The 27,686-nt window shown below is 35.0% G+C and overlaps 1 protein-coding gene and 1 pseudogene across 1 annotated transcript in view; both read right to left on the reverse strand.

Moving 5' to 3' along the window:
- Mtx2 (metaxin 2) overlaps positions 1-27,686 on the reverse strand; it is a 54,648-nt gene that overhangs the window by 12,689 nt on the left and 14,273 nt on the right. Inside the window, exons 2-4 of the mRNA XM_028763011.1 lie at positions 21,038-21,085; positions 19,988-20,034; positions 5,114-5,186 (exon numbers count right to left, since the gene is read on the reverse strand). Coding sequence (XP_028618844.1) covers positions 5,114-5,186; positions 19,988-20,034; positions 21,038-21,085 — 168 coding nt within the window. The remainder of the gene's footprint in view (positions 1-5,113; positions 5,187-19,987; positions 20,035-21,037; positions 21,086-27,686) is intronic.
- Positions 10,190-11,207, reverse strand: LOC114617315 (annotated as a pseudogene).

The raw sequence follows: 27,686 nt of genomic DNA on the forward strand, positions 1-27,686 counted from the left end.
ACACTTGGGATCTTTGTGAGTCCCAGGTCAGCCTGGTCTACAAAGCAAGTTCCAGGACAGCCAAAGTTGTTGCACAGGGCCAAAGCAAACAAACAAATAAATAAAATTCAACCAAGAAAAAAAAAAAGCAATATAGCATACTTACACTAATCAATTATACAGAATCTCCTATTCATGAAGGAGTGATTCTGTGTTAGTATTGTTCCAGCAAAACCATAACTAAAATAATCTGTGTATATTTAACATTTAATTAGCTTTGTGGCATTACATTTTTATACCAAAATTATTTGAATCCTATTTATTTAACACTAGTTAAATCAACTGGCATATAACATATAATACCATCCTGACTGCTTAAATCTACTAGCATATAACACACAGATTACCCTTATCATTAAAAAAAAAAAAGTGAAGCTTTAATAAAAGTATTTTAAACACTAGAAAAAAAAAGTTGAAAAAGGCATTTCAGTGACTAAGACCCAGTGACAATTTCGATACTTCACGAGCAGCTTTCTTCTTCTACCTATTCTGTAGGAAAGATAACTGAGGTATGTTGAATAATAAACAGATTCACCCTTCTGGTTCACTTCTCCACCCAGGCCAAATCAGCAGGCCTCCCACACCCAACAGCCAGCATGTCTCCCAGAGGTCACCAGGGACACAGGTGAAAATCTCATCCAAACACCCCCGCAGGCTCAGACACCCACAAAGCCCAGCTGATGAGAAACCTACCCACCCTCCTTAGCTCCACCTTCCTTCTGGTCTGCTCCTCCACCCAGGTTAGATCAGGAGGCCTGATACCCTCCCACACCCCACAGCCTATCTGCCTCTCAGGAGATCTGCACTAACCAGGGACACAGCCTGCCTGCCTACCTGCCTGCCTGCCTCCCAAGAGGTCAGCAGTAACCAGAGACACTAGAGGTTTGTTCTAACCAGAGACATAGGAGGCCCACCCTAACCATAGACAGCACTGACTGACTCCCAGAAAACTGGTTCTAACCCAGGTCATAGAGCTCCACCTGCTTCCAAGAAGGCCAGTCAGAGACACCCAGGCCAGTTAACACCAGAGAGAACCAGATCTCTCTTGGTGAGAAGCAAGAACAAGATCAGAAGTGACAGAACCTCAGAACCCAGTTCTCCTACTGCAGCAAGCCCTGGATACCCCAACAGGCCTGAAAATCAAGATAATGACCTGAAATCTCATATCATGAAGATGATAGAGGCCTTTAAAGAGGATATAAAGAACTCCCTCAAAGAAATAGAGGCAAACACAGGCAAACAAGGTAGAAACTCTTAAAGAGGAAATAAATAAATTCCTTAAAGAGGAAATAAATCCCTTAAAGGAATACCGGAAAATACAATCAAGCAGGTGAAGGAATTAAACAAAACGGTCCAAGAACTAAAAATGGAAATAAAAACAATAAAGAAAACACAAATTGAGGCAACCCTGGAGATGGACAACTTAGGAAAGAGATCAGGAGCTACAGATGCAAGTATCACCAAAATAGAAGAGATAGAAGAGACAATCTCAGGTATAATAGGTATAAAAGATACCATAATACAATATTGACACATTGGTCAAAGAAAATACAAAGTGTAAAAAGCTCCTAAGCCAAAATACCCAGGAAATTAAGGACACAATGAAAGATCAAACCTAAGAATAATAGGAATAGAGGAGGGTGAAGAATCCCAGCTCAAGGGGCCAGAAAACATCTTCAGCAAAATCATAGAAGAAAACTTCCTTAACTTAAAGAAAGAGATGGCCATAAATGTACAAGAAGCCTACAGAACACCATATAAGTTGGACCAGAAAGGAAAAATTCTCTCATCACATAATAATCAAAACACTAAATGAACAGAACAAAGAAAGAATATTAAAAGCTGTAAGGGAAAAAGGTCAAGTAACACATAAAGGCAGACTTATCAGAATTACACCAGACTTCTCAACAGAGACTCTAAAATCCTGGACAGATGTCATCCAGTCCCTAAGAGAACACAAATGCCAGATAAAACTCTCAATCACCATAGATGGAGAAAACAAGATATCCCATGACAAAACAAAATTTAAAAAAAAATCTTTCCACTAAACCAGCCCTACAGAGGCTACTAGAAGGAAATCTCCAATACAAGAAGGGTATATATACCCAAGAAAACACAAGAAATTAAAAATTTCACAACAAACCCAAAAGAAGAGAATCACACAAACATAATACCACCTCCAGCAACAAAAATAACAAGAACTAACAGTCATCTGTCTTTAATATCTCTCAACATCAATGGACTCAATTCCCTCCCCAAAAAAGACACAGGCTAACAGACTGGATAAGTAAACAGAATCCAGCATCTTGCTGCATACAGGAAATACACTTCAGTGACAAAAACAGACACTACCTCAGAGTAAAGGGCTGGAAAAAAAGTTTTCCAAGCAAATGGCCTCAAGAAACAAGCTGGAAATGCCATTCTAATATGCAATAAAATAGACTTTCAACCAAAAGCTATCAAATGAGATGGAGAAGAACACTTATACTCATCAAAAGAAAAATCCACCAAAAGGAAATCTCGATTCTGAACATCTATGTCCCAAATGCAAGGGTACCCACATTTGTAAAAGAAACTTTATTAAGGCTCAAAACATGCATTGGACCTTACACATTAATATTGGGAGACATTAACACTCCACTCTCACCAATGTACAGGTCATTGAAAGAGAAACTAAACACAGTGAAACTAACAGAAGTTATGAACCAAATGGATTTAACAGATATATACAAAAATTTCACCTCAAAAGAATATACCTTCTTTTCAACAACACCTCATGGAATCTTCTTCAAAACTGACCATATAATTGGGCACAAAACAAGTCTAAACAGATACATGAAGATTGAAATAATCCCATGCATTCTATCAGATCACCAGGGACTAAGGCTATACTTCAATAACAACAAAAACAACAGAAAGCCCACATACCCATGGAAGCTGAACAACGAATGCTTTACTCAATAACCTGGTCAGGGAAGAAATAAAGAAAGAAATTAAAGACTTTATAGAAGTCAATGAAAATGAAGACACAACATATATGAACTTATGGAACACAATGAAAGCAGTCTTAAGAGGAAAATCCATAGCACTCAAGTGCCTTCATAAAGAAATTGGAGAGATTCCATACAAGCAACTTAACAGCACTGAAAGCTCTAAGACAGAAAGAAGCAAAGGCACACAAGAGGAGTAGACAGCAGGAAATAAGTCAAACTCAGGGCTAAAATCAACCAGTTAGAAACAAAGAGAAGGATACAAAGAGTCAACTTAACCAAGAGCTGGTTCTTTGAGAAAATCAACAAGATAGATAAACCCTTAGCCAAACTAACTAAAGGGCACAGAGACAGTAGCCAAATGAACAAAATCAGAAATGAAAAGGAAGACATAGCAACAGAAACTGAAAAAATTCAAAAAATCAACAGAACTTATTACAAAAGCCTATACTCAACAAAACTGTAAAATCTAGATGAAATGGATGATTCTCTTGACAGATATCACATACCAAAGTTAAATCAAGATCAGGTAAACTATCTACAACACTCCCATAACCATGGATGCAAAAATACTCGATAAAATTCTCACAAACCAAATCCAAGAACACTTCAAAACCATCATTCACCATGATCAAGTAGGCTTCATCCCAGAAATTCAGGGATGGTTCAATATACAAAAATCCATCAACATAATGTACCTATATAAACAAACTCAAGGAAAAAAGTCACATAATCATCTCATTAGTTGCTAAAAAAGCCTTCAACAAAACACAACAAAGCTGTTAAAAGTCTTGAAGAAATCAGGAATTCATGGCATATACCTAAACATAATAAAAGCAGTATAAATCAAACCAACAACCAACATCAAATTAAATGGAGAGAAACTAGAAGCAATTCCACTAAAATCAGGGACAAGACAAGACTGCCCACTTTCTCCTTATCTGCTCAATATAGTAGGTGAAGTTCTAGCTAGAGTAACTAGACAACAAAAGATCAAGGGGATAAAATTGGAAAAGAAGAAGTCAAAGTATCACTATTTGCAGATGATATGATTATATACATAAGGAACCCCCAAAATTCCTCCAGAGAACTCCTACAGCTGACAAACAACTTAAGCAAAGTGGCTGGATATAAAATTAACTCAAACAAATCAGTAGTCTTCCTTTATACAAATGATAAGCAGGCTGAGAAAAAACTTAGGGACACAACACTCTTAACAATAGCCACAAATAGTATAAAATATCTTGGTGTAACTCTTACCAAGCAAGTGAAAGACCTTTATGACAAAGACTTCAAATCCCTCAAGAAAGAAACTGAAGAAGACCTCAGAAGATGGAAAGATCTCCCATGCTCATGGATTGGTAGGATTAACAAAGTGAAAATGGCCATTTTAGCAAAAGCAATCTACAGATTCAATACAATCTCCATCAAAATTCCAATACAGTTCTTCACAGACATGGAAAAGAGCAATTCTCAACCTCATACAGAAAACCAAAAAACCTAGGATAGCCAAAACAATTTTCAATAAAAGAACTTCCAGGGAAATCACCAACCCTGACCTCAAGCTGTACTGCAAAGCCCCAGGAAGTGGGGGGAGGGTTGGTAGGGGTGGAGCAACTTTAGATGCAAGGGGGAGGAGGAATGGGAGGAGGGACTATAGGAAGAGCGACCAGGAAGGGGGTAGGAGCAATGGCTGGAATGTAAATTAAAAAAAAAAAAACCAAACAAACAAAAACCAGATTCATTAGCATTAAAATTTGTTTTCTGATAAGGAAAATCCTATCCTATAAATAAGACTAAGGAATTCTGATATCACATATGTCCTTAACAATCTAGCTAAACACCTCAGACCAGTACACTTAGGTTTAGGTCTTCTTGATTAAGTTTGTAATTGCTACTTTAAAGAAAAAATAGAAAAATAATTCTTTAAAGAGGAAAAAAATCGAACAAACAAACAAAGGATTTTAACATTGAGGGCTAGAAATAAGGTCAGTGGTAACATACCTGCTATATGGCTAAGGCCTTAGGTTCAACCCTCAATATCAAATAACAAACAAAAGTATGAATAGAAAACACACACTCACCAGATGGAGACATATATTCTGCATTTGCCCTACACACCACTTTGACAGGCAAATTACACATCTGCAAAAATGCCTGTAAATAAAAAGAGAAATAAAATAAGCTTAATAAAAACTCACGCACATTTAAAGAGAACTATTCCTTCATTCCTTTCCTAAACTTAATAGTTCATACAGTAATACTCCCTTTAAAAATAATGAGCAAGTTTAAAGTTTCCAAACAAAAATACTTTACTTAAAAAAAAGACTAAGTCAGTAGTAAATATATAAAATTTAGACAACTATATATTAAAGAAAATTTCATTCACATTTTCTATTTGTATATGTAAGCAATATTATATATTATTTTACTTTCTTTAATGAATAATGTCAAAATTTTTAAGATATTAATGGTTTAATTTTTTTTCATTACAGGATCACCATCTTTCTCATCAGAAAATTCACAGTGTTATTTCTGCTACCTCAATGTTCTTTGCAGCAATACTCACAAGCCTTGATATGTGGCATCATTTAAATTGGGAGCCAGTGAAATGGTCCAGTGAGTAAAGGTGCATGCAGCCAAGCCTGACAATCTGAGTTTGAACACCAACAGAAAAACCGAATCCCAAAAGTCGTTCTCTGATTTCTATACATACATGATGACGTTCTCATTCTCCCCCCCTCTCTCTCTCTCTCTCTCTCTCTCTCTCTCTCTCTCTCTCTCTCTCACACACACACACACACACACACAAAAATTACATTCCATACATACTGATTCCTTTGTAAAAGGTTTTAGGAAACCAGTGAACTCTACCAAATCTACTATTTCTTACACAAACTTGTACTCCAAATTTGCTCCCCTTGTTCAAGTTTGTTCCCCTTGTTCTCTTTCATAACTTTCTGACTTCATCTTTCCCTCTTACATACTCTTCCAACGTTCTTTCTACAAAACAGTTCATTCGCTGGGAAGCCCTAAGTTACTACAGTTCTAATTCACACACACAATTTAAAAGCGGAAAAAACTTTTTTTCCCCTATTTTCACAAGTTGATGAAACTATAATAAAAATAGTCAAGTGTGAATTACCATGAATAGTTAACAAGGCTATTATTTATTAAAATTATGAACAAAACACTCTGCTCATACCCAACACAAATTTCTCCTAAGAGTTGTTTCCTGTGACTCCTTTTCCATTTTGGATTGAAAAGTCAGTCTTATGACTCACTAACCGTAACAGTCCTGAACATGAACAACATCCTATAGAAAAAGGTCTATGCAGTGAAGTTTTGGCAGTAGATACTAAGTACAAGATCCTGGTTTCTATCTCTAGCACTACAAAAGGCACACATTCAACAGAAATAGATACAATCAGAAGAAACCAACAAAACAGACATAGAGACTCTATGAAGAGGTGATACTGAGGCCAAACAATCAGGCAGAAGGGAGCTTATGGCAGGAAACTAGACCCCTTCTACACTGTACCACAAAGGAGGCAGACATCAATGATGATGACTGCAAACTGACTTAAAGAAAAATAAAAAGACAAGGGTTGAGGACTGAGTAAAAGTTCAGCTCAAGCTTGAGGACATGAGTTTGGATCCCTAGCAACCAAATAAAAAGCCAAGCACACAGGAGCACAGAGGGTGATCCCACCTCAGGGTAGGAGAAAGAGGAAAGGCAGAGCTTACTGGATGGCTGGTCCAGCCACTCACTGAATTTCAGGTTCAGTGAAAGATCTTGTCTCAAAAAATAAGATAGAGCTGGTTATGGTGGCCCATGATTTTAATTCCAGTACCCAAGATGCAGAGGAATCACTAAGTTTAAGGCCAGCCTGCATTATGTAGGTTGCCGGGATTACCAAACCCTGTCTCAAAAAAAAAAAAAAGTAAAAAGTGACTTCAGCTGACATCACCCTCTGATTTCCATAGACATATAAACTAAGAAATGACAAGAAAATGAGAATGTACTCACATTAACTGTGAAATATGAAGAGAAATCATTTGTTGAGAACAAGAACCTAAGAGGTTAATAAGGCCTTCAACAACACAAGAATTTGAAAGAATTTCATCCTGAATAATAGTCAATTGTTAATTAACAATCATTGATACCATAAAAAGAAAAGGACATCAGATTCCATTACAAATGGTTGTAAACCACCATGTAGTTGCTAGGAATTGAACTCAGGACCTCTGGAAGAGCAGTCAGTATTCTTAACCACTGAGCCATCTCCAGCACATTTAGTTCACTGTTTTAAAACATGTGTACACTTTCGGCCTAGGCAGCCATCTTCCAGTTAACTCGCCAAAATGACGAACACAAAGGGAAAGAGGAGAGGCACTTGGTATATGTTCTCTAGGCCTTTTAGGAAACATGGAGTTGTTCCTTTGGCCACATACATGTGAATCTATAAGAAGGGTGATATTGTAGACATCAAGGGAATGGGTACTGTTCAAAAAGGAACGCCCCATAAGTGTTACCATGGCAAAACCGGAAGAGTCTACAATGTCACCCAGCATGCCGTGGGCATCATTGTAAACAAGCAAGTTAAGGGCAAGATTCTGGCCAAGAGGATCAATGTGCGGATTGAGCACATTAAACACTCGAAGAGCAGAGACAGCTTTCTGAAGCGGGCGAAGGAGAACGATCAGAAGAAAAAGGAAGCCAAAGAGAAGGGGCGCCAGCCTGTACCACCCAGAGAAGCACACTTTGTGAGGACTAATGGGAAGGAGCCCGAGCTGCTGGAGCCCATTCCATACGAATTCATGGCCTAGTGTATAAAAAAAATAAAGGACCCAACTGCAGAGCTTTTCCTTAGGTTCAAAAAAAAAAAAAAATGTGTACAATCAACTCCATACTTGAATCCAAAATTTTTTACCTCTTTATTAATTTTTTAAAAACGGAATTAATTTTGACAAATTTAACAGCACTCAATGTATAGGAAGGGGATCTCCACTGAGAACATGATCCTTGTTAGACAAAGATTAATTTTGTACCATTAATATATTTACTCTTCATCACTAGTACAAAAGCCATTTCTGAAATCATCTGGAGTTCACAAAGAAATCTGATATCATACAGCACTTCCATCCAAATATTAAAAATGTAAAAATAAAGCATTACCATGATTATCTTCAATAATGTAAAAACTTCAAAGCAAAAGGAAGCTCTGACTTAACTAGTACTTCTTTGTAGAATGGAAGGAAACTGGAGTTCCAAAACAGTACTTTCCACTTTTCATGTATTTTTTTTTTAGTATTTTTAAGTGTGTGCAGGGTGCGGGGTGCACACGTGTGTGGGTGCCCGTGCAGGGTGCGGGGTGCACACGTGTGTGGGTGCCCATGCAGGTCAGAGGCTATAGATTCCACTAGAAGTTGAATCACAGGTATTTGTGATCCATCCAACACTAAGAACTTAAAGAACAGTATGAGCTCTTATCTGCCAAGGCATCTTTCCAGCCCTCAGTTCTATTTTCAATCTTGTAACACAAAACTAGTCCAAATAAATACCATGATATACCAACCTAAAACACATTTTAATTTTGATGTGAAGTAGGACCATTTATTTTTATTGAGATGAGAAAAAAAATGTAGTCTTGGTTATAACAATGTATTTATATTAACTAAACTTCTCATCCTTCAGTTGGACACTTAATTCCAAAGCAATTCAAAGAAATAACCACATGAAAACAATTTTGATGGCATATACTATCCCAATGTGCCCAATGTTTTATAACCAGGCTGTCCAATACGGTAATTACTAGCAACAGGTTGCTATTTAGGTCAAATTTAAGCTTAATAAAATTGTATAAAATTTTAAAATAATTTTCTCAAGCAATCTAGTCATTTTTCCATGTTCCAGAGGCATGTGTCTAGACTTGTGTGGAATGAGATGATGTCTTCTGGATACCATGGATTTACACCAATGGCAAGTTGAGATCTTCTGAAAGTGACTACACTAAACAAAGTCTACATGAGCTGCAGAGATAGTTCAGCAGCATCCCAAATAATATGCACATCACATTTTGAATGCAAATATACTAATATGTACTAATATACTATATACAAATATACCACATATACTAATAATATTCCAGAAGAAAATATGGGGAAAAATTAGTTGAATTAAATTTAAAACCCAAGTCATCCATTTCCAAAAAACAGTTTAATCTAATGATTTTAATGGAAGTTAATATAAATATCTATATAGATATACAAAAAGATAACATTTACAAGATTAAAAATCTTCAGAAATCAAATAGCCTTTTATTCTACTGCAGCATTTTAAAAGAGCATTACTAAGTTCAGAAAAAGAAAGGTTCATGGTGGAAACAGTTGACCAAAGTAAGGCTTCCCCAGCCATGACCTTTGCTTGCATAAAGGGAGTGCTGCTGTGATTGCTGTTCCTAGCAGCATTTAGAATAGTTTGACTTTCTGTATGAGTCCTCCAGTCATCTCTGTCCTGACAAGCCTCTCCATTCCTTAACATCACTGGGTTAAGTACCTCAGCAGAATCTAATGGATCTCAAATTAAGATGCCTAAGGAGTAGACTATCATGTGCATACACCAGAAAGTCAATAAAACAACAAGGGTGTAGCAGAACAGACAACTCTCAGTGAAAGGAAGTGAATATTTAGATGAATCTTAGCAATTATATCAGCTTCAAAGTTTCTTATGTTCACAAACTTTCTAACTTCTAGAATAAAACAATTAGCTAGGTAGATTACTTTATATACCATCTGGCACAGAGTAGTTCAATAAGTATATGGTATTATATTGTTGGTGGTGATAGTAACTTCTTTATCCACCTAAGAAAGGGGGACTTTAATTTTGATGACTTCAAAAGAAAGTTGACCTCATATATATTATTACTTTAGGTACCTACTTAGAAAAAACATTATATACTGTAATCACATTTTTATATAAAACAAAAAGCAAATTTCTGGGCTAAAACAAGTATCTTTGGTTAGATATTAAAGGAATAAATGAAAAACATGTTTTTTTTGAAAGAATATAAGTACTCAAATTTTTTTTTTTTTTACTGAGTGTGAGATTTATTACTGAAGATGATTTTGTAGAGTACAGGAGAACACTACAGAGACTCTCAGAAATGCAGGGCCTGCCACCTGTCTAGGGGACTGTTCTTGGGGATATATGTGATGCTATCAGGAATGAGTTGCTTCTCAGAGACCATGTCTTCAAATTCATCTGCATTAAATCTGGTGATGGCCCGCTTCTCTGAGATGTGGATCCTCTGGTGGTCAGAGAACTTGGCTCTGTAGACTCTCAATCACATGGACCTTATTTTGCAGTTGGTATAGATGGACATGATGACCTGACCAACACAAACCCTGGCCACTGCACCTGGGAATCCCAAAGGCATCACCCATACCTGTCTGAGGCCTGTCAGCCCCAGCACATCTTGTTGGCTCCGATGATAGAGCCTCACTCGAATATGAAAGCGATTCTTGCCACAACCTTTACCATGTATTTGTTGACACAAATACAGGTGGCCTCCAGGGCTTCAAAGAGAGTTGCTCATATTCATCTGACACCATGTAGACACAAAGTGGGAATTCATCAACTTTTGCCTTCTTTTGTCCCAAGTCAAAAGATGCAGAGGGTCTCTGCAGTGCTGTCCTGTACCCTACACCAAATCATGTGGCACCAGGGATGCCTCAGAAGTGATTTTGGGTATGGCTTGTTCTTATAATATTGGTAACACACCAGAACAAAAAAAGGAATGATTTATTTTCAACACACACAACTATATAATCTTTTCTAACAAAGTAAAAGGAAGAAAACAAACACATAGTACTGACATAAAGCTTTACTTTATAATTTGTCAAAATCATGCAGCTAAAAGACCTGTCCTGTCGGGCAGTGGTGGCGCATGCCTTTAATCCCAGCACTTGGGAGGCAGAGGCAGGTGGATTTCTGAGTTCGAGGCCAGCCTGGTCTACAGAGTGAGCTCCAGGACAGCCAGGGCTACACAGAGAAACCCTATCTCAAAAAACCAAAAAAAGAAAAAAAGAAAGGAAGAAAGAAAGAAAGAAAAAAGACCTGTCCCTTTAGAATGTAAGTTCTGTCAGTACTTATGGACCATGACTGTCTTTACCCATTCTCAGCATACAATGACTGGCATCTTTTAGTTCTATGAATCCAAAATTCAGTGCTTTAAAATAAACTTCACCTCCTATTAAGTAGTATTTAAAGATATCCATACTTACACATATCAGTAAGCAGACACTAGTTTCAAAACTAATAGGAATTCAATTTACCTGTTTAGTAATCAGATTCTTAATTCAATAAACAAAAAAATGCTTTACATAAGTCAAATTTGCTACCAAAGCATGAAAATGACACTGAGAGTACATAAGATAGATTACATCAGAAAATAGAAACTTCCTTAGTACACAACTCCCATGAATACTACTCCAGGAATATTTGACTCAACTTTAGATACATCAATATCTGACAGCTTGGGAAAAAAATTAGATTCTTTATAAAAGCAACCAAAATCAGAAAGAAGAATGATATAAGCTTTGCCTATTAGAATTACATATAGATGAAAATAAACCTTTAAGTGGAAATTAAGCAAAAGAAGTATAAAGCCGTCAAATGCAGAAAAAGAGTAACTCTTGTACACCAAGAACCTAACACTAGCAGCTGCACAGCTGGTACTCCCTGCAGACCGGGAGCGAAGGGAAAACCAAGACTTTCCTAAACTCTATGAAGCATGTAATAAAGTTCTGTTATAGTTCCAACTAAAAAAAAAAAAACTAGTAAAAAAAAAAAACAATTTTTTTAAGCTAAACAGATATTAGGGACACATAATATACTCACATCATTTTAGGTAAGTAATTGCAAAACAACATTGGTGTTTACCTGTAAGCAGTACTAGCTAGCTTCTTTCCTCTTCTTTATTTGAAGATATATTAACATTTGTCTTAAAAGTTAAACACATAATACTCTTATTAATTACATATTACCAGTAAATAGGCCAAGTGCCAGTAGATGTTAAAATAATTCAAAATTTTAAAGAATTTTCATTAATGAAAATTAAGACTATTGAAAGCTTAATACAGGTTCCTCTGTGTCACACAGAGCACATTAACAAAGCTACTGGACATCTAGATAGACACACAGTCTACACGGATCAGGCTTCCACCATAGGACAAAGATTCTATTCAGGTTATAATTAAATCTGAAACACTTTGCATGAAAATTTGGTAAGGCTTATTCTCAAGCATGCAATGCCACTTTCAGGGCACAAAATGAAAATGATTCTGAATTGTAATTCCTATTCTGCTTCACTAGAACACAAAGGAAAATCTGTGGTGACAACTTAAGAATTATTTTCCACCTTACAGATGAGAGATGTTTTAAAATTAAAAACTATGAACCAATCTATCCACAAAATAATTCATTTTGTATCAAACAGCTGCAGATCCCATAATTGAAATAATGTATCTAAGGTTACAAATGAGAAGTGTTAGGTATCATTCTTAAAGAGACATATTAAGTTGCTAATACAGTTACAGTAATAGCTCTATTTGTAGTTTAACATAAATTAAGACTATAATTATGTTTGTGACTATTTTAAACCAAATAACAAATTCCTTTGTACCTGTGAATGTAATTTATAGCAAAGCCAAGTTCATTTTCCAAACCAATCTATTTCGCACTGTAGAGGTACTGTGGTATAACAGTATAATGTAATTCTTGTGGAATGGTGAAAGAGTAGATTCACTAAAAGCACAGAAGAGGTTTGAAGATAAATGAAGATGCTATTCATTCAAGGGTAATTTCATCTTAGAACTATATGAAAGATGTTTCACTCACACAGGATAGTGTATGGTCTCAAATTTAAGTGTGTTTTCAGCTCAAATATAATACTGCTAGATCGATTATGCTGATACTGCACATCTAATAATGAAGAATGCTAGCATTTTTCTACTAAAAAAACTAGATTGTCTTCTTCTTACTACTATATCATTATTTTATTTAACTGCAACAAAATTTAATATACAGCTTGATAGTTACCTTTTAAAGAAACAAACAAAAAAGTGATGATACTCAGTTTCTAATTTCTGAGGGGCCTATAGAAACATGGAATTTTAATAAGATAAATATTTATGTTAGAAAATATTAGTTGGTATAAACTATTTCACAAATTACTTAAAATGACCACTTAGCCACCTATTGTATTTTGAATATGCAATACTTCCTGAGTACAAATCCTATAAGACTAGCTCAGATGTTTTATGCCCATCATACCACTTATGTGCTAAAGAACTAATATGAATATTGAGATTGTTTTACTCTCTTAAGTTCTGCTTACAATCTAAGTTCAGTTTTACTTTATAAACATCATATTTTATACTTATTCATACTTTATATTTATACTTCATAACTCAAGCCAAGTGTTGTAAGTATAACTTACCATCATGACCTAATTAATGAAATGTAAAACAATAAATCTTAAGAATTTACATTTAAATTCAACAATATCAAGGAACCATCTGCAGCCTCCACTTTGCTCATTTTACAATACTGAGAAGGACAGCTATCATTACATTCCTTTTCATAGTTATTGCTGCCTTTTCCTAACTCAGAAAGTAAAGACACAAACCTCACTTTACAGAGTATAATCAAACTGAAGATACACTTTAAAATCTTTAAATTTATATTTTATGAAACTATAAAGCAGCTTTAATTACTAAATATTTCTACAAAATAATACTTGATTCATTCTCTATGAACAAATCACCTAACAGCATCCTACCAGGATTCATGCCATGTTTAAACTGGCACTTCATTTGCATAAAATAACTTGTTTGAAACAAAAATATTCAAGATTATTTCACCTGAAATTCTGTAGGTAAGCTATCTACTGTGGCCATGTAAATGACTTGACAAGGAGCTATTCTCACACACTTCCAGTCTAACAACTGATTTGCAATCCAAAGGAAAAAGGTATTCCTCACTGCTCACCTTCAATGATTCCATCAGAATATAACCATTTAACCACTAATAAATACCTCCATCTGCAAAGCTTCATTTGCTAAAAAAAAAAAAAAAAAGCAAAAGCAAGGGCCACCAGCTTAAGTCTGTATGAGCCCATCTGACAGGTTAGTATGTTACTGCTCACACCATTAATGAAGCATATAAAAATGTTGCTATTTTTTTGACAATGTAACAGAAAAAAAATACCTTTTTCTATCTTTTTTCATTTTTAGAATTATTTACTCACAAAAAAACAAGAAAAATAAAAAGATTAAATGAAACGCAGACATTCTTTTTAGTCTGAGCTTAAATTTCATTCTTTGCTTTTATATAATTTTATCTATTTTTATTTTATGTGCATTGGTGCTTTCCCTGCATGTGAGGATATCAGATCGTGGAGTTACAGATGTTGTGAACTGCCATGTGGGTGCTGGGAATTGAATCCTGGTTCTCTGGAAGAGTACTTAGTGCTCTTAACAACTCAGTCATCTCTCCAGTCCCCTTAAATGTGATTCTTAATGTAAAAAAAAAAAAAAAAATGCAGTATTCTAATAATGATCATCAATCTGTGACACTAAAAAAAATCCAATTTTATAGACTCTATATTCAGACACACAAAAAAGAAAAGCCAGGTTGTTTAAATTGGCTTCATATGTTAAATGACTTTCTTTCTAAACCCCACTAGAAAGTAGAAACAAGTGTATAAACCCTTGAAGTCAAAATAGGTACTAATTCTCCATCAACATCTTCTATTTCTATAGCTTTAATATTTTTCAAAAAAAATTCTTATTCACTAACAAGCTTAGTAACATAAGAACACCTTTACTTCATTTTCAAATCCCTAAAACTCAGACATGTTTCTTTCATACCTTAATGTAAGCTATAATGTGTTAGGAAATGTCAGGAACAATGCATGATTAAAGGTTCACGTACTATTGGGCCAACATCTGAACCTCTCTGTAGGAAGCAGGACTTGTTATAGTACAGATCCCACAGGACTGTTAAGGGAGAGGGTGTTTTGACATGTAACTCACATAGTACTGGCCTCGTATAAGTTAATAAAAATGAGGTGCTCAGCACAGTGTCACCCATACACAGAACTAACCAATAACATTGCTTTCTGTTTTCCTCCATAATTATTGGCTTCTGTGTTTCTGAAAAACCATCCGTGAACTTTAAAGATTTCTACAACTTTTTGTTTTGTGTTTTCTGGCTTTATTGCTGGTTGTTTTAAGACTGGATCTCACTATATAGCCTAGGCTGGCCTGAAATTCCTCTAACCAATAGCTGGTCTTGAATTTGTGATCCTTTTTGCCTCAGTCTCCAAAATGCTGGGACTGTATGAGTGTGCCACATTTGATTTTCTTTTTATTTTTTTCATGTGTATTGGTGTTTCCCATGCATATCTGTGCACCATGTAATACCTGGAACTGGACTAATGGACCATGTGGATGCTAGGAACTTAACCTGGGTCCTCTAGAAGAGCAGCCAGTACTCTTAACCACTGAGACATTTCTCTGGCCCTACAACTTAAAAACTAGAGTAAAGGTAGTACCTTTCATTTGGCTGTAGTAAGGACTGATCCTAATACTCTACATAAAACATCTCAGTAGAACTAATTATACACAAACATTTAATATTAAATTTTAAAACAAGTCTTAATATTCTTAGATAACATTAGGTTTACCCACTAAATATTTACATATTTTAGCCATAACATGAAAACATGGTCATGAATGCTCCAGTGGACAGCCTGATACCCATGAATATATGGGCAACAGAAATTGGACTTGCTGGGGAATAAAAAGAAGAAAAAGGACACAAAGTTGGTAGAGGGTGAAAATGGGGAGTGGGTCTGGAAGGAATCTGGGAAGGAGTTAGGAAAAGACTAGGAGGGTAAATATAATCAAAATCCATGTATAAAATTCTCAAAGAGTTAATAAAATCCTATATTTAATGTGGTTATAAAAATTATTAATGTTCATGTGGACATAAAAATGCCCCCCTTAAAAACTTTACAAATAATATTTATTCCCAGTGGTGGTGTTTTAGGTATTAGCAAGCCTACAAGCTTTTAATCATCTTGTTGAAATTGATTAAATGTATTTCTGCCAAGAATCAGAATAGAAGGAAATAATCAATATCCAACACATATTTATAATACCCAAAGTATCTAAGTGTTTTGAATATGTTAATTTTGGATTTTTTGAGGCAGGGTTTCACCATGTACCAGCCCTAGCTATCCTGGATGGTCTAGAACCCACAGAGATCTGCCTGCCTCTCTGCCTGTAGAGTGCTAAGATTAAAGGTGGGCACCAACCAAGGCCCTGCAAAACAAAGAGTTATTAACGTACACTGTTCTTGGAACAGAGATAAACTGCCCCTTTCGCTGTGTGGCATTTGGTATAAAAGAGAACATAGTCTGAAACAGTATAGATATAGTTTTGTGGAGTTTTGTTTTTGTTTTTCGTATTACTGTTGTTGAAACAGGTTCCCTCTATGTAACCCTGGCAGTATTAGAACTCACTACATAGATTAGATTGTCCTCAAACACACATAGATATACCGTCTCTCTGCCTCCTAAATGCTGGGATTAAAGAAATACAATACTATGTCCAGCACTTCTTAAAGTTTTTTTAAACCATTTTTTTCCAAAACTTAAAGAGTTCATATGTATTTATTCTATTGTATTTTTAAACTAGTACTGTCCAATACCAGAGGCAAGAGCTATGTGTTACTCCTAAGCATATGAACTATAGCTAGCACAAACTAACTGTAACTAGCACAAACTCTAACTGTACTCATGAGACTCTGAATTTAATATGAAAAAAGTAAACTCTGTATTGATTACATGATAATATTTTGATATACTGGGCTAAGTAAAACATATTAATAAAATTTAATTACATTTTTAATGAGGCCACTAAAAAATTTTGAATTACTTAGTGGCCAGCACTGTATTATCTACTGTACAGCTAGTTTAAATTTGGGGGGTAAGAGACAATAGTAACAGAGAACTATCAGGTTTGTTTTACTTATCAACATAAGCCTAAGTCTCTCAAAGCAGCACTTTAAAACGGGAAATGTCACTACGTATGTGTGTGTATACAATGTTATGCAAACACTGAGCTCATTAAATATGTCAGACTAACTATTTACTACAGTAAGCAATCAAGATTCCATCATGACCAAGCCTATACTTGTAGATGAATGATACAAAGAATGCAAATCACAGGGAAAATGATCACCAAAACAAAAATTATTTTCTTTTGAACTGATGCCATAAAGGTATCTTTCATTAAAATTAACCAAGCACTTAACTTCTGGAATATAAAAAACACCACCCAGTGTGATAAGTAAAATTTGAATTTTCTGATGGCATAATTGGCTGACTATTAAAATGTCCAATGTTTGATGCTTGGTATCTTCTAGAAAATATACAGTTTATGGATACTTGTCACATTCTTTTGATCAATTTTATACATCAAACATGAAGCCTTTAGCTGATTCTTCTGAACAGATGCTGCTCCTCTCCATATAGAAGAAAATTACTCCCTAACGTTTCTATCAGATATGTGGAAAAGTCACATTTATAGTCATGGCTACTATCAGCTGTCAAGCCAAAGAATATTGAGGAAAACCAAGAATTTTTAATATATGCTGGTTAATTTATCATCTAAGTGACATATGTAGGATAAAAAATTGAAATGGTTAAGCAAAATTCAATTATTTTTAAAAGGACTTTTTTGGGTGTTATTTCAGTTGCAACTGTGATTGAGAAACTATGGTGAAAAAACAAATTAATAGGAAACATAAAAACAATAATATACACCACATTGAGGTTTTTTCCTTCCCTTCCAGGAAAAACTTGAATATCAATTTTTAAAATAGTGATATTCTAACATTTTGCTTTGTACAGAAACTGATTAAACCATCTAGAGTTTGGCTGCTCAAACTTGACACCATTTATACTTGGAGCTGAAGAGCTCATTGTTGAAAGCTGACCTATATACACTGTGGAAGAGTGAGCAGCATCCCTGGTGTCTACCCAGTAGGGATACCCAAAGGCATTCCTTCAACAGTTCTGACAAACCAACATGCTTAACCACTGTCATGTCTTCAAGAAGCCAAACACTCCCTAGCTATTTCTACCCAAAGTATTTTCCTGTTTGTTCAAAATTAATTACTGCAGTACTCCCTACAATAATATTATTTCATTTTAAGAGTTCTTCATAAGGGACCCATAGATGGCGTCAGTAAGGAGTAAACCTGCTGAAATCACATACAAAATAGCCTGGGTACCATTTTTCTTTCACTACATGCACTGGAAGATTTTCTGGAAAAAGATGTTAATTAGCTTTGTTAAATCCTTAAAGTGCTATCTCCCAAATGACAGATAAAAGCAGTCAAGAAACACTGTATCATCTAAAATATTCACTATGTCCTGAAGCTGTCTTTTGAAAGATACAAAGATTGAAAATATTATTTTACACACAACAAATAATTTATTTGCCCTGTTGCTTATCAGGAAAGACTGTTTCACCACACTAACAAACCATCTATACAATATATATCTGAGTGGATTCTTTATTTCAGACAACTATGTTTTATACATAGTTACATATATGTATATGTGTATGTGTATATATACATATTATGTCATATATTTATATATGACACTTAAATTCCATTTATCTCACTAAAAAAAAAAGATTAAGAAAAGCTGTATAAAGTATGTGTATAAATATATATATATACATTGCACATAAATGATAATTTGTTTATCAATGTTAAGATAAAAAAATAAAAATTAGTTAAATAACATTTAAAGACAAAATAAAGGCAAAAATTATACAATTTATACTCTTGGTAAAAGATGTAAAACAAATGTAAAAGAAGTATAATAGACCTGCCAACTAATAAATTATTGTCTAAGCACATTTCTTTCTATCTTTTCTACATTAAAGAAAAGATAAGCTGAAAGCCATACTATCTACTGCCATACTAGACGCTTGTATTAAACCCAGAGGTTATCAAATTAAATAAAACTATAAATGAGATGGCCTAAAATTAAATGCTTAGTATTATGCCTCCAAAGTGACAAAAGCTTGATAAATACTTTCTCTCCTCCCCTTTCTTTGTCCACCGGCAGCTCGCAGTCTTAATTCCAACAAACGTTACAGATGTACAGATTCCTTTTACATACTGCACAGTAAATCTTCTTTGTGATTCAAACTACATAAACTAAGTACCTAAACAGCTAAACATGTAAAATGTTTGTAATAAATTGTAATTTTACAACCTACAAAAACATTTACTTTTTCCAAATAAACAATTCTCTATGAATATAATTAATTTTAAGTTTACACTGCTAAAAATATATTTTGGATTATCCAACTATAATATACAACTTGAAAAGCCATTGCAGTCAATAAGGGGACTGGGAATAATAAATGCACATGTAATCAATAAATATATATGGAGTAGCTAGAAAGAATCTAACTGCTTGAAGACTAACAGATGGAATTAAGGTCAACATTGTGCAGTGAGCAGAATGATGATTAAAAATACGTAGTGAGTAACTCTTTATAATTTTTAAGTCTGTAAGTGAAATTATCACCCTAAATCAAATACTATTATATCTAACCAAAAGTAAAACAATTACTAAGAAAGACCATGTCTACTAGCTAAAAGTAATTTTGCTTAAAGGAACGAATAATGAAGTTTATTTTGCATAGTGACAACTAAAAATACTATATAAAATTACACTGCACAGAAGAGTAAGATTATACTGATAATGGTTAAGTCAAACACTCAGTGGGGGTGGACTGCAACTCCAAATGATATAAGTCCTCTAGCACAAAGAACAAACTTACATTATTTACATATTTACCTGCACAGCAAGAGATGCTGCATTGTCAGAAAGCAAAATTTGTTCCCCTGTGGAAATATAATGAAAGGTCCAAAGTTTAACTTCTAAATAAGCAAAATATATTTATAATATTTTAAAGCTATTTTTATTTTTTAAAAAATTCTACACTAATGAAATTATGAAGATTTGTATCAATGTTGCTATGTAATAATTTTAGTTACATTACCATATGTAAATAAAGATTGTTCTAAAATTTATTTGATCATTTATCTCATTTTATCAGCAATTAAAATTGTTTATTTAAAAAAACACTTATTTTTTAAGTTTAAAAAATCTTTTCTTTTCATTAAAATGAAGTAAAATAGTATCAGTTCAAATTTTTCTAGTTAAAAGTAAAAGCATTCCCAACCATGTAAACCAGCTTACAGTTAATATTGCACAGTGTGTCTAGGTCTGTCACACAAAAGAAAGATGACAAGTTCACTGCAATAAAAATTCCATGCTTAGAAGACGGGGGCTGCTGCCTATTAGTCTTCATTACTTTGCAGCCTTCTGACAACTGTAGCAGGCTGCTGAGCCCCAAATGGGGTCCATAATGTGATCTGATGATATATGAAGAGCTGCTAAAGGGAGCCTGAACCATCCTAGCCTATACATTTTAACAGTTCCTTTTTACTGAGAGCCCACTTTACCACAGGACTTCAAAAATCTGCTGTCTCAGCTATTGGTGCAGTAAATCTGCCAAGCGCTCCTGCGACCACATCATTTTACAGTGCCTACAGCAGCCGATATAATGAGTCAGTAATAAACTAAGGACCCTATGGGCTATGAATAGTTGGTTTAACTGGCAGGTACAAGTTTAGGCAAAATCTCATAGACAAATTATACAAGGGAATCCCTTCTTTGTGTTTTATAGTGTCATTGCAGGAAATTATATTAATACCTTCAGTGGCTGCAGAGTTTCGTTTATTTACTTGGTCGGTCAACTGGCTTGGCTTAATTTGGGAGTTTGTTGTTGGTTGTAAGTGTATTCTGATACAAAAACATTTTTAATTGTGAATAAAAACCTACCTCTCAGTTGCTGATATAAGGTCGCATTTTCAGGCCATGGTTCTGTAGCTGCAAAAACAAAGCAATGTAAGTAGGCACATGGTGCAAAAGTATATCAATAATCAGCCAAGCTCATCAATATGTATACTGGTAAGCATTTAAAGTCTACTGCTAAGGTGACACTTAACTGCAGCAATGAATCATACTATTTTAGACTATATGATAACCTGCATACAAAGGTTAGGCTGTTCTTAATGTTTTCTTTATTGTGTGGCAATGTTTTTCATAGGAAAAAAAAAGGAAACTATCTTACCAAATTAAAAGATAATTAAAAAATAAAGTTAGCTTCCTTAAAAACAGCTATGTCCAAAATATTGTTCATATATAAAAAAAAATACTAGTATTTTATGTAGTACAAAAAAAGATACTAAAATAATGTCCAGAACATTTTATTATAGGCTTTTCAAAAAAGTAAAATGTCACACACTAGATGAAAGAACCAAACATATCTGTTAAGAGGCTTACCATCTTTCTTTCTTTTTTTTAATTAATATTTTAAAGACATACGAATCCCAATGACTATGAAAGGATCTACTGCCTTGGCTTCAGGACTGTCACCCTACAAAACTAACAGCCAAGTGGCATAATAAGCAGTAAGCAGAATTATAACGTGAAACAAAGTCGGTAAAGTTCAGTTTAATTCTCATATGATGCTTGTCCCTGACCCTTACTCTGATCTACAGAAGATTCCATGTATAGAGAATCCATATATAGAGAATAACAATATCCCAGGGCTGAGGAAAAACACTCAATTTAAAATAGTGTCTGCTCAACTGTGCTTAGGAAGCAATAGTTCCATCAACAGAATATATGAAATCATCAGGATCTAATTTACCAAGTTAGTCTCTGGAAAGGACATAAAACACCAAAATAACTAACCCTAATACAGTAACTATGATTGTTAATTGATAGTTTTCTAACTGTGTTTATGCTGAGCCAGTCTCTGACACATCAATAAGTCATTTTTAATACATAATAGTTGATTGTAAAAGAAATCTACATATGTAAAGCAGTTTAGGATGGATCATTTAAGAGGTAATAGGTAAAAGAAACCTATTAACCTTGCTCATAATGAAGCACAGAAATAATATTTATAAAGTTTCCAAAGGATAATTATTTTAAAACTCAGTTACTAAGGAAGTAGCTGTGTCCTATACCTGTGTGAGCCACAATATATTATGTCTCGCATACTATACTTGCTACTCTATTAGTTTATAATATGAGCTATAATGTGAACATTAATTCAAGCTTCAATTCCAGTAGCTCTGGAGTGGAGTGCTCACCTTGAATATATATAAAGTACTGGGTTCAAAATCAACCAACACACACACACACACACACACACAGAGAGAGAGAGTTAATTCATCACCTCCACTATGAAAGATTCTTCAGATCTAATCCAATAGAGTATATACTTAAATGAAAGCAATAGAAATTTTGCAACATACTATCTAACTGCATAGTTGCCCAGAAATACCAAAAGCTCTGGTATGAAAGACCTACAGCTGGAAACTAGGGTAGAGGGGGTTAATGTTTTGCTTGGTAGAATATATAAAATGTATAAAATGTATTTCATCTCATATGTTACTGAAAATACATTCCCAGAATGAAATTCTACTGAAATATTTGATATTTTCCTCACACATAAAACATACCAGTTTCTAAAAGGCAAGTATATTGATGAGATCTATGTAGCCATTTTAACAGCTGGGAATTCTAGTATTATGGATCAACAGACAAGAAACTGTACACAGAAAATGACAAGCTATCCAACTCACCCCTGAGCATCTCAGAGCATACAAACATTAATATGAGCCCAGTCTATGTGACTTAGATTAAATAATTATATTTAAAGTATGATGTGGGAAAAAATCACTAGTGGTATTCTTTAAGTACTCCAAAAGTGAAAATCCCATGTTGGGTGACATGCTGATAGCTCTATAAATGATCCATGGAGGTATCATTCTTGGAAATAAGCTTTTAACTAAGTCAATGGTTCCCAAAGTATGGGTCACAATCCCTGGGGAGTCTAGCAACCTTTTCCATTGGGATCACATATCAAATATTTACACGTATGGTTTATAACAGCAAAATTACACTTATGAAGCAGCAACGAAATAACTATATGGTTGGGGGATCAGCACAACATGAGGATCTGTATTAAAGGGTCACAGCAATAGGAAGATTGAGAACCACTGATACAAGTAAATCTAAGAATCATTAACAATTACCACCCACATATGGCAAAATATAAAGGCTACTTCTTGCTGCGGATAACATTAATTAAAGCCTTTTACTGTAAACACTTGACAAAAGATTCTGTCCAAAAAGATAAATTTTTCTATTTTTCTCTCCCAGTGTCAAGCAAGTCAATTCCCACGCAATCATTTGCCCAAGTTTTATGTCAAATAAAGAGAGGTAGACATTTTTAAAGCATAGTGATGACAAGAGACTTATAATACCTGTAGCATTTTAAAAGTTTTTAAAGTTTTTAACTGTCCTTTAGTTGACTGGAAATGTTTAGACCACAAAACTACTTCCAATAATAAATAATATTACATATCACTTACCCCTATGTACTTTCAACTTCTACTACTAAAGGACTCCCTAATACAAAAGGCCATTTTAAATATCCTTAGAGGAAAAGCAGTCTCAACTAGAAAAGGCAAAACTAAAATAGTTTCTTAAAAGGGAGTTGGTGAAACTGTCTCAAAAAAACAAAAATAAGGGAGGGAAGTAAAAAATAGAAGTTAGGCAAAAGGGTTGTCTAATACTGCTACCGTGCAAGTTACTTATGCCTAAACCATACCAAGAGTTACATATGGCTGAAGTAGAAATTTCTGGTTTCCTTGGAGACTCTCAGCTATGTCATATGATATTTTTCTTCTTTTTGGAAACTGTCTTATGAGAGGATGTTTTTGCTAAAGCAGACATGTGAAAGGATGTTTTGCTAAGAACAGACACGTGGTGTTTTTCTGGAGACAACCTGGAAAAAGGGCATATAGTGTTTTGATAGAATGATGTTTGAGAGAACTCGTACTGATTAAAATCGATATAAATATAGCTCAATAGACAGTGAACAATGCGGGACTGTATTGGTATGCCTTGTCATTCTTTGCTGGTCATCCTTGGGCTTTGCTGATGCTGGTTTTCGTTGACAACACTCAGTGGTATTGGTATGCTATTGTTTGTTGTGACTTCACAGAGAAAAACACACCAAAACACTTCTGGTGGTCTTCCAGCAGATTCTTAATGCTTCTGCAGACTCGAACCAATTGGAAGACCCTTAAGGTTTCTTCTAGATCAATTTGCCATGGCTGATTCATGGGTGGTGTTTGTGAATAGACTGAGTTGCCACTACTGATTCATGTGAACTAAACTACTACATCGTGACAACACAGATTAGATTTACTCCAAAGAAATATTTCTAAACAACATCTTTCTTTGCTCTATTAACCTCTTCCCCTTACTTCTGGTGGGTGGTGGGGTAAAAGAGATGTTAAAACATTTATTAAAAATAGGTTTAAAAAAAATATTAGCCATAGGTACTGTAGAGATAGCAGCAGTTAAGAGCACTGGCTGGTCTTCCAGAGGTACTGAGTTCAATTCCCAGCAATCACACGTAGGATTTTCTCTCCTGGTGTGTCTGAAGATAGCAATAGTATATTCATATATATATAAAATAACTTTTTTAAAAAAGTTAAGCCTACATGCAGTTTTTGCAATAAAAATCCAAGCCCTCAACATGATGTCCCAGATCCTTCTTGCTCTTAGGAAAACCACACTCTACCCATCACACACACCGCCCCCTCACCCCCAGTACTTCCCACTCTGCGCTCCATCCACAGTGACCCTCATCCAGTTTCTGAATGCATCACAATTTCTCCTGCCCCAAAACTTTTTTTTGTTTTCTCTACTTAGAATGACTTTTCTGTCATCTTGTGTCATCACATCTCAGCTCAAATGTCACTTGCTCAGGTTGAGTTTGGTTTATAGACATATAACAAGTGCAGCTGAACAGAGCCAGCAATCAGGAAGGTCCTATGAAGTGGAAATTTCTGGTTTCTTAGGAAACTCAGTTGTGTCATGTGATGTTTTTCTGGAAGCTGTCTTGTGAGAGGATGTTTTGCTGAAGCAGACATGAGAGGGCATGTGATGTTTTGCTGGAGGAGATGCTTCAGAGGGCACGTGATGTTTAGAAAGACTATAAATATAACCCTACAGACAGTAAGAGGACACTCTTGTACTGCTACATCTTGCAATGCTTTGCTGGTCTTCACTGGTCTTCGCTGATTTTTCACTTCGTTGAGAAACACACCAAAGAATTTCTCATGATATTCAGATTGATTCTTGCCATTTCTGCTGACTCCTGCCAGTTCAGTGGAGCCTTGCAGTTTCTGCTGGATTGATTCCTGTTTGGTATTTGCTATTAGACTGAACTGCTGATATTCTGACAATGAATATTGGAATCACCCCAATGGACTACTTCTAAACAGGTCCACATCCCCCTTTTCCTATTATCCTTCTTTCTCTGCTACTTCTGGTCAGTGAGCTAAAAGGGAGGTTGAAGCATTTAAGATCCTTAAATAAAGTAGGTTTTGAAAAATAATCTAAGCCTACAGACCTATGAAAGTGTTCTGCCACCCCAGTCCTGGAATCTTTACAGTTGTGGGCAAGAGCTTCAAGTTTTCATTTTGCACTGTATCCTACAAATGGTGCAATTGAGCTATCCCTAGGAAGTCTTTATTGATCTCCCTAAATTACTCAAACATTCCCTTACACAGACACCCATTATACTACTTATCACAGTCAATATTTTTATAATCTGACTGTTTAGTTATGTCTCCAACTCGAAGATAAACTATGAGTCCAGAATTCATGTCATTCTTAGAACCTAGCACACAGAAAATGCTGGCAAGATAAATGTTAGGTTTTTATTATTACCCTATATCATTTTATGCTGAGCGCTAGTGCTGCAAGGAAGATAAGGCAACTATACCAAGTAGAGAAACATTAAAAAAAAAAACATAGTTAGATCTCCGACTTCAATTTGTTTAACTCTTCCTACTTTCACTCTTAGTGTAAACATTTTATGTGTCTGATTTATCTATTAAAAGAATCAACAACCATGGATGGTAACTCTATTTGGGCCTGCATGCTGAAATACTGCATTAATGGGGATGTGAGATTTTAAATGATGAACCCTAGGTTAAAGTCACAGGATGCAGAAAGCATTAACAGTGAGACAGCATGTTAGAGTTTCAGCCTTGGCATTAATATCTGATTATTATGATTTGAACATTAAATGCCCACATGGCTCCTGTGTTAAAAAGTTTGGTGGCCAGCTGAAACTACTGTGGGAAAACCTATAAACTTTAGGAGGTAGGGCCTCACTAGGGACATGCCTTTGAAGGCCATATTGCCCTACTACCTGGCCACCAGCAAGTGGCCTCACTCTGCCCTGAGTTCTCCATAATGACTGCCTTTCTTTCCTCAGACCCACAGCAGTGGGGCCAGCTTACCAGGCTTGGAAACCTCTGAAACCACAAATAAATCCTTTCTGCTTTGTTTTTTCATAGGAGTTCATCTCAGTAATAAGGACACTGATTGAAAACTATGTAGTTAAATGTAAAATGGCAAATAGAAATGTTAAGTTTTAGGGTTTATAGTTGCGTAAGAAGTGCATGGCTAATTTACAGGTATTTTCTTCTGTACAGCAAAGGACTATCTTGCACAGTACAAGCTATATACTCTAGCCCACATGGCAGTATATTGTTCTAATTAGTTACTTATTTCAAGTTTCATCATGGAACCCAGGTATTCATGTGCTCCTGAACAAGAAAGAATCCTTTTCTTTCTCGGGAAAAATCAGCTTTTGACCCAAAAAAGGCTGAGGGAAAAACAAACATGAATTAGTAGAGAATACTAACAGGATCCCTGGGTACCTAACCACTTAACACTAAGACCTTCCTTTCTGTCCAACTAGAATATGTCAACTTTTTCTTGAATACTTCAGACTCTCTTACTTTTATGAATTTGCTCAAATTGTTTCCCTGTAATATTCTTTGTACTGACAAATACTCAGACATCTTCAGAGACAATGTCACTTCAATCAGGAAGGCTCTTATAATTAATATAATTTCTCTTTTATATGTACTGTCCACATAGTTTGCATTTGTCTTATGTCATACATTATTTTCTACACTATCATACTGTTAGGTCAATATTATATCTCTAGTTTTCTAAGGAATAAATTCTTAGATACAATTTTATTTCTATAGTTCTAAAGTTCTATTACTGAAGTTATTTGTTAAAATCTTGGATTTTCAATTGCTTCAAAAAAAATCACAGAAGTTGTAATAATACACGCCAGAATATTAAATTTGAACTTACCAAGTTTTAATTTGTAGTCTAATTACCATTTCAAGCTAATCTATGTTGAGGTCTGGTCTTTTGTTATGTATTATAATGCTAAATACTGGCCCCCAAGGGCTGGTTACCCCCAGGGACAAGAGAATCTACACATGGACCAAATGATGCTATGTAACCTTGCCTCCCACCCCAAGTTATCCCTGATTGGAGAGTAAAGATGCCTACAACCTATAACTGA

The sequence above is a fragment of the Grammomys surdaster genome, unplaced genomic scaffold (assembly GCF_004785775.1).
Source record: "Grammomys surdaster isolate TR1022 unplaced genomic scaffold, NIH_TR_1.0 136, whole genome shotgun sequence".
NCBI lineage: Eukaryota > Metazoa > Chordata > Mammalia > Rodentia > Muridae > Grammomys > Grammomys surdaster.